Source organism: Haliaeetus leucocephalus, unplaced genomic scaffold (assembly GCF_000737465.1).
Source record: "Haliaeetus leucocephalus isolate CR32 unplaced genomic scaffold, Haliaeetus_leucocephalus-4.0 Scaffold0, whole genome shotgun sequence".
Lineage (NCBI taxonomy): Eukaryota > Metazoa > Chordata > Aves > Accipitriformes > Accipitridae > Haliaeetus > Haliaeetus leucocephalus.
In genome coordinates, this window is record NW_010972436.1 from 29,300,353 (window position 1) to 29,314,053 (window position 13,701).

General features: G+C 44.9%; 1 protein-coding gene across 1 annotated transcript in view; it reads right to left on the reverse strand.

Moving 5' to 3' along the window:
* Positions 1-13,701, reverse strand: part of SCAP (SREBF chaperone) — a 65,347-nt gene that overhangs the window by 10,947 nt on the left and 40,699 nt on the right. Inside the window, exons 7-13 of the mRNA XM_010562006.1 lie at positions 13,228-13,333; positions 12,081-12,253; positions 11,253-11,379; positions 6,482-6,594; positions 5,497-5,591; positions 838-936; positions 183-401 (exon numbers count right to left, since the gene is read on the reverse strand). Coding sequence (XP_010560308.1) covers positions 183-401; positions 838-936; positions 5,497-5,591; positions 6,482-6,594; positions 11,253-11,379; positions 12,081-12,253; positions 13,228-13,333 — 932 coding nt within the window. The remainder of the gene's footprint in view (positions 1-182; positions 402-837; positions 937-5,496; positions 5,592-6,481; positions 6,595-11,252; positions 11,380-12,080; positions 12,254-13,227; positions 13,334-13,701) is intronic.

The following is a 13,701-nucleotide window of genomic DNA, read 5'->3' on the forward strand; positions in this document are numbered from 1 at the left end:
GCAGAGCGATGTTCTTAGGGAAGTACTTCTTGAACTGCATTTACCATGGGGCAGCATAAGTCTTGCAGGGGAACAAGGATGCATGAAAATGTTGGGCTTTTTTTTGTGCCTCAGAAGCCTTTTTGGGTTGGGTTAGTGTCCAGCAGCAAGGGGCACCAGATAACAAACACCACATGGCATACCATGATGAGTCTCTGGGCCAGCCGGGTCCTGGCGAAGAAGTAAATCACCCGCAGCCTCTTTGGCAGGCGCAGATTCCTGAAAGACGATGGCTGCAGGGTGATGGTGTGGGGGGTGGCAGGTCGCATAGCTGGCTGGCGTTCGTAGCGCTGAGAGCGGCTGGCAGGTTTCGCTGGGGGCATGCAGGCTTCTGCTGGCAACCGTTTGTTCAGATCAGCGAGCTGCCGAGAGAAAAGCAAATGTGTGAGAGCCATGGTGATGAGGTCCCTCGAGAGAAATGTGTGCAGAGACAGCTATCTTTGATACATGCCCACGTCTGAGTTCCCACCTTCACCCTCAAGTCAATCTGTCCCAGCTTTTCTCCAGCACACACTCTCTTCTTCGCCCAGCCATGGTCATGTGTTTGTGACCGTGGCTCCTTCCAGCCCATTTACCCAAAATCTGCATGTTTATATACCTGAGGGTGTCTTGCTTCCTCAAGCATCCTGTCCCCAGTCCCTGCGTATGTGTAACCAAGCAAGTACTGCGCCGGAACTTTTACAGCTCCATCTTTTCTGCTTAGAGAGTGAAATCACAGGGTGTGCTTCCTTTAATCCTTCCACAATAGCAGAGAAGGAAAGCCCAAGGCAAAACTTCGTGTTCTTGGCCCTTCCTTACCTCCATACGGCGAATGTCAATGGACAGCACGGTAGTGAAGAAAAACATCTGCAGAAAGAAGTCAGACACCAGGCCGACCACAGCGAAGAGGCAGAACTCCTGCAGACAGGACACACTGATTAGCTATGGTAGCTGCGGAGACAACGGTAAATATTTCGACTTCAGAAAAAAGGAAATTCAGCAAACTTTTCCCCAGAGCGCAGGCCTGACTCTATTTTACTGACAAATCCTATTACCGATATTTTGTAATAGTTGAGAGTTTAGTGCTAGAAAAGTCCGTGTGAGAACTCAAGAGCATATTTATTCAGATTCGCATTCTTTGTTCTTCTCAGCCATAAAACATCAAAAGCACCATAGGAAAAACCGGCAAAGGATGTTTTCCCAGTTCACAAAGCTGTGGCAGGGCGGCACCCAGAGCTCTCAGCTGCCTGCCCATGTGTTCAAATCACAAACAGCCTCCAATGGTGACAGTTTCCTGCACTTTACCAATAAACCTCAGCTCAGATTTAAAATTCATCCAGGAACACAGGTTGCTCAGGAACTGGATCAATCACTCTCCAGCCAAAGACAGACCACTGAAGTCACTGTACATCTGTGTACTTGTTCGTAGCCACTCTCCAGGGTCCCAGGTAAACCATTTCTGCCTAAATTACACTTGTGGCTAATGTATGTTTGATGGGTAAATTTCATTCCTACGCCCCTGGAAGAGAAGTCCCTTACCCAGTCTCAGAGGTCTCTAAACAACAAATATATGGGGAACAACGTTTGCAAAAGCCAGCGTTTCCTAAACTTCCTGTAAGGCTCCACTTTCTCCAGCAGGTGTCAGCAGAAATAAGGATTAAAAGATTCTGCCCAGTAGCAGAAATGCAGTCAACTCCCAGATCATCCCTATAAAACAAATGCACGCTCTTACCCCCATTAGTGCTAAGTGCCATCCCCCCTCCCCCACTACATTCAAAATTCCACAGCAACACAGAATTAAAATATTTTTTGAGAGGCATCTTGTTTCCCTTGGAGGTACCAATTTCTGTCAGGACCTGTCAGGACCCAAAAAGGATCAAGTAAATGTGGAGAGATCAAGAAAGCTGAAAGTAAGCAGGAGTAAAAACCTTAGGCTAAACAACACATTAAAGATTCTGGCCCTCACTTGCAGAACAGAGCTGGCAAACACCCACTGCTATTCACTGCCTGCCTGCTGGCATGGTGCCATGCTCCCTACCTGCAGACCAAGCCAGGACACCTCCACCTAAGGGGAAGGAAGGGCATAGACATTAATTTCTTTTGTCCTGCTCCTTCCTACATCTGCCCCGGCTTCTTGAGCAAGGCTGGAGGCCAGTATCAGCACAGTGAAATGAAAAGAGATAGCGTGAAAGGCTATCCAAAATCTCCAAACAAACCTTGAAGCCTCCCTGTCCTGTCCAAACTGTTCTCAAAACATAAGCAATCAACCGCTTGTTATTTAAAAAATCAGTGTGATATGAAACAAGATAACACACCAGGTCAGCTGCCCTTCCTCAAACCTCCCAGCAAGAGCAGCACAAGGAAGCAGGTTCTGATCAGGTTTTTCTCTTTAGCCCCTTCCTCAACATCTGACAGGAGGTTTTGAGAGCAGAGGGATGAAAACACAACATAGGTTCCTCTTGCAAGGAGAAAACCAGAAGGAAAGCAACGTCCATCTGGATTTCACCCAGACCTTGGCAAACACAGGCTCCACAAACAGCAGGGTCTGCATAGAGAGATACTAATTCTGTTAATACGTCCACTCAGGATTAGAGACATCTGAAGCTTCTAGCCCTGGAAATCTAAAATCTTCTTATACTTGGATACTGCACACCCTATGGCAAAACCCAATGTGATTTCAGTGGGTGCAGGATTTGGCTATTGGTGTGTGAACTTCAGTACAAGGTAGTGGATAAAAGATGGAAAGCACAGGACAAGTGCTCAGCACGCAGCCCTGCAGCATCTTGGGACCATCAGCAGTGACACTGTGCCAGGAAAAGAGGGGTCTCTACCCACCTGCAATGCAAGGCAAGAGGATTTCACTGCTGCTCACAATTACGAGGGATTTAAAGTGGATGCACAATTCTCATCTGAAGCCAAACTCTACTTGAGGACAAGGAGAGCCACGGAAAACACAGAAAATTCCCTTCTGCTAAATGAGTTGCGCTGCCAAGGAGTAAATGAGAAAAATGACAAGACCCATTACAGTCCTTGAGGCAGGTGAGAGCCTTCAGCAAAGAAATGCCTCCCTCTTCTGTTATTCCCTATACCAGATAGCACCCGAACAACCCCAGCACTGCACTGCTCCCTCTGACAGCCTAGAGCAAAGGTCCCTGCCAGATTTACGCAGCCTGGCTCTCTTTTTGCCAGATTCCTTGGACTCTGCAACGTGAGTACAGAACATTATCTGTACAGTGTCCTTCATTCTCAGGGACGAAGATAAGGGGCATACACCAGATTCCAGCAGAGCAGCCATCAGTCTTTAACAGACAGCATCCCTGCAACATTCTTCCTCTGGAGAAAGCAAGCATTCAAGGAAAGACAGGATCACATGGAGGGCAGACAGTGGATGTCATCACATGTGTCAAAACACTGTAATAAACAGGAGCACTCTAACAGAGATAACATGGGGGTGGGGGCTTGGCATTACTTTTCCCCATGGCTCTACTGACACCGTTATATGGCTCTGCCCCATCCCTTTTATCACACTCCTTTATCTCCTGTAATCAGTGCACCCTGCAAGCTCCTCTACAGCAGAGTGCAACAAGAAAGTGAACTGTCCCAGCGGTATCCACACGACAGGGCTGCTGGCACTACGCTCGCTTCACAGATACTGTCAGGCTTCACTTTTTGAGGTCCAGCAGTGCAGCAATGAAACAGAGGCCAAAAGGTGCTAATATACCATATGAATGAGCCCAATTTAGACCTAAAGGATGGGTCATGCCAGCGTTTGAGCTGAGCAATCTCTGCAATCAGCTTCAAATAAAAAAAATTAGGCCACAATAGGTGGCTGGCTGTAGCCTGGGGAATTCTACTGTAGCTCCTCTCTCGCTTAGGAACTGTGAAGTTCAGCCTGCAATGCTCCAGTCCAACCTGAATGTTTAATCTTCTTAGATTATAATACGCTTTAATCTGCAGTCTCTACTGGTGAGTCCTTGATGATAAAGCAAGGATATACACTACCCACCCCTCTTCATACAGGTCACATGTGGCCAGCGAGCACCTAGCGAGGGCTCAGAGTAGCCTCCAACTATGTCGATGCTGGGGTGCTCCTGCCTTCGCTTGCTGACTGCACCTGCTAGAAATTTCCAGAGACAACAGGCTGACACCTCCCTGAAGTCTGGCTGCAGAGGTGCTAAGGATTGGTGATGAGGATTTCTCTAGGCAGTACTTCTGTTCATGCAGCTCACCAGGAACAAGTCCTGCTTGGTCAAGGGTCAAAAATCAAATGATGTCAGCTTCCTGATACAACTCAGCAAACACAGTCCTGAAAAAGGGACTGTGCAGCACAAAAAGGCACACACTGCGAGGCAGAAGACCTTGATGCTATTTTCAGTGCAACACAGACCCAATGATGTGACCCCTGACAGAGCACTCTACCTTGAGGTTTCAGTTTACCCACCCATAACACAGAGATAGTGATATCTGTGGTTGTAAAAACTTACAGATTTGTCAATCTGGTGAAAGAGCCCCAGATAGACTGTCCACCCTAATTCTCAAAGCAGATATTCTGCAGTAGGGTTTTGTTTTTCCCTTCCATCCACTTAGAAGGTGGATTAGCCAGCTCAGAAAAAGGCTTTAAAGTTGGAATAAAGGCATCCCCACAGCAAAGGCACTGGGCAGCGTTAAGTTCTGTGATAGGAAGCTCATTTCCATAAACACAAGGAGCAGGGATGGACGGTTGGGAGGGAAATGATCCCCTGCTCCAGCTCCTCCCAGGGCTGTCACAGCAAAGCGATCAGTCCCACAGTCCGGGGGTGACAGCCATCACGATGAGTCAATGAGAGAGGCTCTCCAAACCCATGGGTCATGTAGGAGCCCACGTGTCTGCAGTGCCAGTGACTGAAACGAGCAGGGTCTAAGCACCAGCAACTGGAATGGCGACCATGGGGCACAGGAGTCCATGTGTCTGGGTCACCAGCAACTGGAGCATGTCAGAGTATGCGTGTCAGTGTGTCATCACTGGTGACTACTGAGCCAGACAGCTGGTGAGCAGGGTGAGTGGCTTGGGAGCGAGGTATGTGTGTGTCCCTACGTGAGAGTTGGAGGAGCTGGTTACCAGACAGACCAGTGACTCCAGGCCAACTGCCCAAGGGACTGTGGGGCTGGGGGGTGACTGAGAGACTCACTTGCACGTGTGTGTGTATATGTGTGTAAGGCAACTGGGGAGAGCAAGGATCTAGGGCCAACTACTGGATGAACTGAATGTGTGAGCCCAGCTACTGGAAGGATCCCGACTGGGGAGACCAGGGATCCAGGAGCAGCTGCTGGACAGAAGGCCAGCTCCTGGAGGGATTCACATTGTATAGATGTATATGTTTCCCACTAACAGACTCTTAACCCAGTCAGCTAAAGAGGGGAGGGGAATATTGCACACTGCATTCCTGCAGTGCTTACAAGCTTCTGTCCTTCAAACTCAAACTGATCAGCCATACTCACCTGGATGGCTGGGACAAGGGTGAAATACCCGATCAAGATGATCCCAAGCTCTGTCGCCATATTCTTCATAATTGACCAGCTTTCATTGCTCAAGCCTGGAGAAAGAACGTGCAAAGACAGGTAAAAGGAGACTGTTCACTAGTGGACAGACATGAGCACAGTAAACTTCCCTTCTTTAAAATTAGGCATCTGTAGACAACAGGCAAAAAAAGCACTTTCACACTAAAATTCATCTGACCTATTTTGAATATCTAAGTCTAAAAATTGGACTGTAGAGGCCCAATGTCTTTATTAGCAGGATAATCATTAACTACAAAGGGAGCTCAGGATGACCCTCTCAGCTCACAAAACTGTCCTGATTTCAGCAGTTGGAGGGTACCGCACATGGCAATACAGATATTCAGAAGTGTAAAGGACCATTGAGTCCTGTTTTTGATCTAGGATACAAACCACTTGTATTTTTAAAACTAGGTAGATTTTTCTAGGCACCACTTCTAGAATCTCTCTTTCCTGATGTTCAGAAACATCTTTTCAGTTTGCAAACTCCATTTATCCATGGTTTGAGCACACTCAAATCCTTATGCAGGTACAGAGTGTATCTATAATAGAGAAGATAATTTTGTCACAGACTCAGCAGAACTTCATATGACCTTGGACTGCACTTATTATATCCATGACATGAGAGGACAAGGTGCTAAATATCTATACCAGGAGATACAGCTCTCCCTTACTAACACTTTTTTAAACTTGTTTAGCCAATGCTTCAGTCAAGAATCTTAAAGAGCAGTGCCCACAATTATAGGCTTATATTAGTTCTTGGAATTAACAAGAACAGTACAAAAAGACCAACAGAATACAATTCACATTCAACACACACAGTCCTTGTTTCCTTCATAGACCAGAATTAAGATCATTCCCCATCTCCCAGTCCTTGGGTTACCCTAATTTTCTCTCTCTTAACAGCTTTCCAGAGCAGGCTGCATACCTTGGGCAATGCGTAGCTTCACTTCCAGGTCAACGGGTGTAGAGACAACCGACTTGGTGAGAACCAACACGTTCTCTAGGCCAATCACTACAACCAAGTATGGAAATATTTCTCTAGAGGAAACAGAACCAGAACTGAGAATGAGATCCTTGGTGAAAAAGAAGGGATGAATGCAAGTTAAGCAGCAAACACACATCCTAGAGTCAAGGCAAAGAAACACTATCCACTCCTCTTAGCCAAAGCCCTTCTCACATAATATGACTCTGTGATGAGGTAAGGGTTCTGTATTTCATCTGCTTTGGAGAGATATTAACATTTTTGCAAAGCTGTGTAATTTTCTGGAAAATGGCTGTTGTAGACCACCACTAATTAGTCTTAATGCTTCCCAGGGTTGGGACAGTGCCCCTCAAAGAGTCTCTCCAGTATCTAGTACAGAGAGGTGCAAATAAAAAAGATGGACTTCTAACACCACTGCAATAGACTCAGTAATAATTAGTCAGCAAGAGAGCATTACAACAAGAGGGTAGGGAGCATGTCCGACCATCAGCAGTGAAAATCCTGATAAATCACAGCTCAGCATTACATTAAACAAAACTTAAAAAAAAATAATTCTCAAGTCAAGAGCATGGGCAGTGCCTGGTTCAGATACCCAGTGGGCAAAAGCTTCCACACCTTGCAACTGCTGTAAGCAACCCAGTCTCGGGCAGTGAAGGAGACACCTGAAGAGACTTCTCTTGGTGGGAGGAGATAAATTAACATGCATGGAGCTCTGTTCCCCAGTATGCCAGGTAGCTCAGAAGCCACAATACTGAGAACAACGTGAAATGTACATATGCTTTGTACATAAATAAACTAAATCCTGCCAGGGATAGTGTCTACCCAAGAGTCAAGAAAACACACTGAAATGGATTTCCCCTTCAGAATATAAGCACGCAGAAAAGTAAGACTACCCAAGGTCACTACCATGAATTCATTCAACTCTTTTTCTCACCCCTAAATTTTTTTCTCTCTTTTGAACTACTTGCAGTCCGGATCAGAGAGAAAAAGCTGTTCCGTGCCAGAACATGGTAGATAGTAAATCCCTCCACTTCCCTCCAGCTATACTTAAGCAAAAATACTAAAGCTTTCATTGTGGAGGGTAATGGATTTGGGCTGTGCTGGTACGTATGGATCCGAAAGGAGAATGTGTGTGCATGCATGCATGCTCACCCTTTGGCATATCACTAACAGCCAAGGCAGGTAAACAACAGGGTTTCAGAAGAACACCTCCTGCTTTCTGTCATTACCTGCATAACCCCCAAGGACCACCTTCCCAAACGCTCTTTTTGATTGCCTATGGCCATCTGACATGGGCTTCAACAATGTTTGCAGACATATAGCTGTCAGCAGCCTGTACCTTACAAGCTCAGCTGGGGAAAAACATGTCTGGAACCACTGCTAACTCAGCTACTTCATTCCAATTGATTCCTTGAACAAACAGCAAGCTGAAACACCAAGAGCTCCACTGAAAGCCAGATTACAAAAGAACCCCAAAACAAAAAAAAACAAACTCCACACACCCTGCTCCAGGTAACCTAACCAAATTTTAGCTCTAACAATTGTGCAACACATTGGTCCCTTCACCTCCTGTCCAAAAGCTGTGCAGGCAGTGAATTTCCATAGCGAGTGAAAAAACACACAAATATATGTAAGCCTCTCATAGGCAACTTCCTGTTAATGTCAAAGAATCCAAACTCTAGCAAGTACAACTCAGTCCTGCCTTTATTTAAGCATTTTCAGTTCATAACCTGTGTCACTCCTCCAAGCAGTACTTTAGGACAGGAGACAGATGTGAGAAAAGCTCTTTCTAAGCCTTAGGGATGGATATCTCTAAATAAAGACAATGCAACAAACATGAGGAAGAGCTCTGCTGCCCGGCACAGCACAGCACCATCCTGCAGAGCATGTTATTTGCAAGGGTACGCTCTTGCAGAGTCCTTGCAGAGTCCTGTCCTTATGCAGAGTCCTGCAAAATAGGCAGGGGGTCCAGCACCATTTCCAGATAAGCTGCAGTAAGCCTGCAGAAGGCAGTACAAATAGGGAAGAGAAAACCCATAATTCTCTCAACAACTATGTCCTACTTAAACTGTAGCTTCTACTGCAGAAGATAATTAACTAATAGTCCCAGGTTATGAGTTTCAGTAGTCCTTGAAGAGTCAGCAGTTTCATGTTAAATGACCAGCAGTTTAAAAGCAATGAGATACTAGCTTTTCTTGAAGAGTAATGCGACTCTGCAGGACAAACACAAGCTGTTCACACCCTGCAACTCCAAAACCTCAGTTCATTCGTCCCCACTCAGAGTGAGGAAGATGGCAAGAGATCCTCATTATATTTTCTGCCATACAGTGCCAAGCACTGAGAAAGAGCTTACAAGAGGAAGAGGAAGAGCAAGGGGAGATGCTGTATCATGTCCATCTACTGAAACACTTACACTTCACTTATCACTTTGATGCCAGAAGGTGCTGCATCATAGCACGATCAAGCATCCCAGAGAGTCAACAGAAACAGCACTGTTAACTCATAAAGAAAACAGATCTTCTCTGACTCCATATATACTTGTGAACAGACACAACCTCTGGTTTATCCAAAATATCTGGAAGATTTAAGAATATATCACATCAGCCTCTCATCTAAAATGAAAATGTTCACATTTGAGCTAGTCAGTTTAGGACCTTTTTTATAGGCAACAAGGAGTAGTTCATCATTTCAGATTGTGATTCCTCTAACCTAGCTGAGATGGCAACTGGTGGGTTGGTGGCTTGTGCTCTGGACTCATGTAGAGACTTCCTCAGTCCACCAGCATACAGGAATCCCACTTCCAGTGAACTCCAGGCACTCTCCTCAACTTCACTGTTTATTCTTTCTTAAATCCTGCATAGATCATGTCACCTATTTCCACTTAGTTTTCTTTTCTGGAAAATAGACTAATGCCTACCTCACCTACAATCATTTTACTTCATTATAAAAGCTGATTGATAATGATTAAGGTCCAGTTTATATAACATATCTGTAGCAAGCAAAAACTGATCTCTAAGCAACAAACTTTATTTTAATACCTTACAAAAACCAGTGAGGGAAAAAGGCTTATCATAAATACAGGTATCATTAAAAACAAACACACCCACATCTGGAAAGCTCTGCTGTAAACAAAACAGATAAAAAAAGGCTGAAAGTCAGATCAAAGTTTAACCAGATTCTGCACCCTAAGCTGGCCAAATCCTAGCACGTTGCCACTGGTACGTGACGCACCAAGAACACTCTGTCCCCAGTGGGGAATCGGGTAACTAGAGGGAAAGTGCTCTGGCAGACACTGGGGAATCAGGAAAAAGTCACTCACCAAAAGTAAAAAAAACCTCAGTGTCATCAGACCCCATCACCACAGACTCCAAGGGTCTTCCATCTAATTAGACATAATTTATAAAGTATTGCAAGAATTAAGTTTCAACCCCAAAGGAAACTATCCACGCAATCATTTTAAGGCAAAGAAATTTTGTTGGAAAACTATTTTTAGAAATAAGGACTGAATTAACCCTTTACATCCTTTAGGAGGAATAACTAGATGAGTTTAGCCCTTCTGCGTGACAACAGTATGGGTGATAGTATACAAAGGCCTTGGTCATTGCAATAACCAAAACTGTTCCCTTGGATTCCTCCCATGTATCTGCATTCAAATATTGCCCTTTTTCTTGCATTAAAATTACAAACTCCCAGTGGATCCTATCTGGCTCACAGAATAACATGGTCTTGATCCATAATTAAGGTTCCAAGGCATCACAGCAGTAAAACCAGAAACAACAAATATTTCATTTTCTGAAGTCAATTACTCATAGCTCTTATAGGCTTCCAGGAGAGGAATTCCTCCAGCTAGGTCTGGCTCCTGGGAAACTATCACCAGCATTGAGGAGTCTCCCTCACAGGTCAGACTTTTTATTGTTCCTGTGGTGTACAGCTGCGAGGAGGAGATGGGAAGAAGAATGACAGATACTTCCTTAACTACTTAGGAAAGGTATCTGAAAATTGAAAGAAAGATTCTGAACTGAACTTTAATTAATGAGAAATGAACAGTGTGTAGAACTCAGGTAGGTGAGGTGCCAGTTAGAGCTTTCTCAGGGGTTTTCAGCTTGACACAAATATAACGCATGGCAGTAACCACATCAAAAGTCCCAAACACCAACTCTAGCATGCACAGAAACCCCAGTTAAAAGAAGAGCTGACAACTATCAGTGATGGGTGCAAAGTCACTCAGGTAGCCTCCCAGGCACAAATACCATGGGTCAGTTCTGCCAGCTTCAAGGATTTTTTTAAGTAAAATGTAATGAACCTCCATCAGCCAGAGAAAAGGTAACAAGCCCTTCTGGCTGCTACAACAAGTCACTGCAGGAGGAAGGTATGTGAGAGCCTACCTAGCTGCCAGGAAATCAAGTTATGAATAAGATGTTGTCCCAACAATTTGTTCTGCTTTAGGCAGAAAGAGCCAACTGCTAAGCAATAAGGCATCTCCAGGTAGACTGGGACCCAGTCAGGTCTATTTGCTGGGCAGCAGAGAAACACATAGCCCTTCAGCCCAGGAGAGCATCTGATAATAATTTTGCAGAGCAGTGTGTAAAATAATATCACATAAGCTTATTTGAAAAATACTGGATCTTAAAGATTAAGCATTTAACAGCCGTTTTCAAATTATTTCGCCTCCATCTACCCTTCTTTAGGAAGAGGTTTGGTGCTGGAAACATACCCTCCATTAAGAGTAGGTGTCAAACCAAACAGCGTGCACAGCCCAACAGACATGAGCAGAGAGCTGAGCACCGTCACGACTGCTGCCAGTGCCAGACCCCATTTCGATTTCACCATGTCAATCTTCCCTGAAAAACAGAATGCAAAGTCTCGGTTACCAAGCAAAAGAAAATGACAATAAAAAAATCAAGAAGGGATCCTCATCCTGACTTATTTCAGCAGGTAGCCTAATACCCTGCAACCCAGAAGTAATGGTAGTTCAGTCTCAATGTCTGAAATGCAGCTCCCAGACGCTCCCAGTACGTTAAGAGGTACTGTAACAAGGTTGGGACAGAGGATAATATATGGCTTGCAGCTCAAACTAGTTCCAGTACAGCACTGTTGAGGCATGAAAAAAGGAACTTACTTAAATGTGGCTAGTAAGGTCTAAAACCACCCGCTCAGAACATGTACTTGATCTGTCTGACAACAAATTAGTCTCTCTAAATTGGAAAAAATGCCATTAGTATGGCATTTAAAGCTGCTAAAGACAGAAAACACCTCAGAAGACATCACAAGGAATAACACCACACTGGCTAAAAGGGACAAATTAGCAGAAATCAGATAAACAGGACTACTAATTCTCTACATGACAGTTCAGGGTAAAATTTCAATACCACCTTTCCTGCTGCAAGAGGAGGGAACTGCAGGGCTATGGACAGGAGTCTCCCTTATCTGTAGCCAGGGAAAGGGACTGCACCACTGATCCCTTACTTATATTCAGCTAGCAGGTGTACAGATGGCTTATTAGCTTGCTCTCCCCTCAAGGCTCTCCACCCCACAAACCTACGTGTGGAGAAGTAGATGTAAGCGAAGAGTATAATGTAGGTGGTGACAAGGGGTATCAGCTCAGCAATGCCAATCTCTTCCTTGAAGTGGACGTGAACGATGTTCTCCTCTCGCAGTGTGCAGTTAGGGCTGGGATGCAGCAGCTTGAGGCGAGAGCGGAGGCTGCTGAGGAACCTGAGGTGATAAGCAAGCAGAAGGATGTCACCTCTACTGTACCCAACAACCAGCACACAATTCCAAGGAGGAGCTCGGTAGGTAGAGAACAAGTAGGAACAAGCTCCATAGATTCACACAGACTTATAAAGCATGGTTCTCTCTAGGCCTGACTCCTAAGTCCGTTCCTCTGTGGCCCAAACCATATTTGTCACATCTGTACTGTGGCAATCTCACTGGCTTTGAGTTCTATGAAGATTCAAAGACAGCTGTGAAGGCTCAGCAAAACTATTTAAAGCAAGGGCTCATCATCCAAAATCTTGGCCCTGGGGAACAGAATATGCTGCAGTCTCAAACATCCCCTGAATTTTACATAAGTACAGCTGATGAAAGGTGCTACATGACAGTCCTTGAGGCTGACAGGTTCTTGCATGGGCAGCAACAGAGCAAGTTTCAAATACGGTGCTGCCAATTCTGTCCTAGGCATCCCCTGGGGAATTCTGTGCAGTACTGAGCAGAGCATTTAGTCCTCAGATCCACTCAATCCAAGCCAGCTTTGCCAACACTGCCGAAGGGGTTTCACAGTTGGTACCAATTGAATTAATGCTTACTGGAAAGCAAACCACTCTATGTACAAGGAACTGGGTCAAAACAGACCTATTGGGCCTTGGCTGCAACAATGACAGCTCTGTGTGCAGATGAAGCCATTGTCAGAGGAACTCCCACTGGCAGCTCTGAGTATTATATATACTTTTTTAAAAAAGAAACTGAGAACTGATAGTATTTTATTTCCTGAAAACACAGTAAGTTTTCTCCCAAAAACGGCACCCTGTTTTTCTATAGCATGTTCAGAAGATCCTAAAATACTCTAAAACATGAGAAAATGGAGATTAAAGAAAACCATAACAACAATCACAGTAGAGAAAACAGCAAACTTGCCAAGAATTGCATAAAGGATCCCTAATATCGAAACAGCACAGCTAAAAGCTCCTTACCTGGAATCATATCGCTGGAGACCCAGTGTGACAGTGTATGATACCACTCGCTTCCTATTATAGAGGTTCACCCCGCTGTACTTCCCAGGGAGTCCAAACAACAGATCTGCAAAAACACAGTATAAATGAAGCATTAGAGTAACAACAAAATAAACGGGATACAAGAGGTGTTCATAGTGAGGAATGCTGAATGAGAACTACTGTTCTTATAGGAAGCACTTTCTCAGTGCTCTGGTGAGACCTTATCAATGTGGATAAATACCTGATGCAGGGGAGTAAAGAAGATGGAGCACCTCTTCTCAGTGATGCCCACTGACAGGACAAGAGGCAATGGGCAGAAATTAAAACATGGGAGATTCCCTTTAAACACCTTTCTTCCTGTGGGGAAGCTGTCTGTCCTCATCTTCTTCTTCCTGACCGGGCAGTCTATAGCAGACAAGGTCTGCCCTCTAATTCTAACCCATAAGCTCTCAA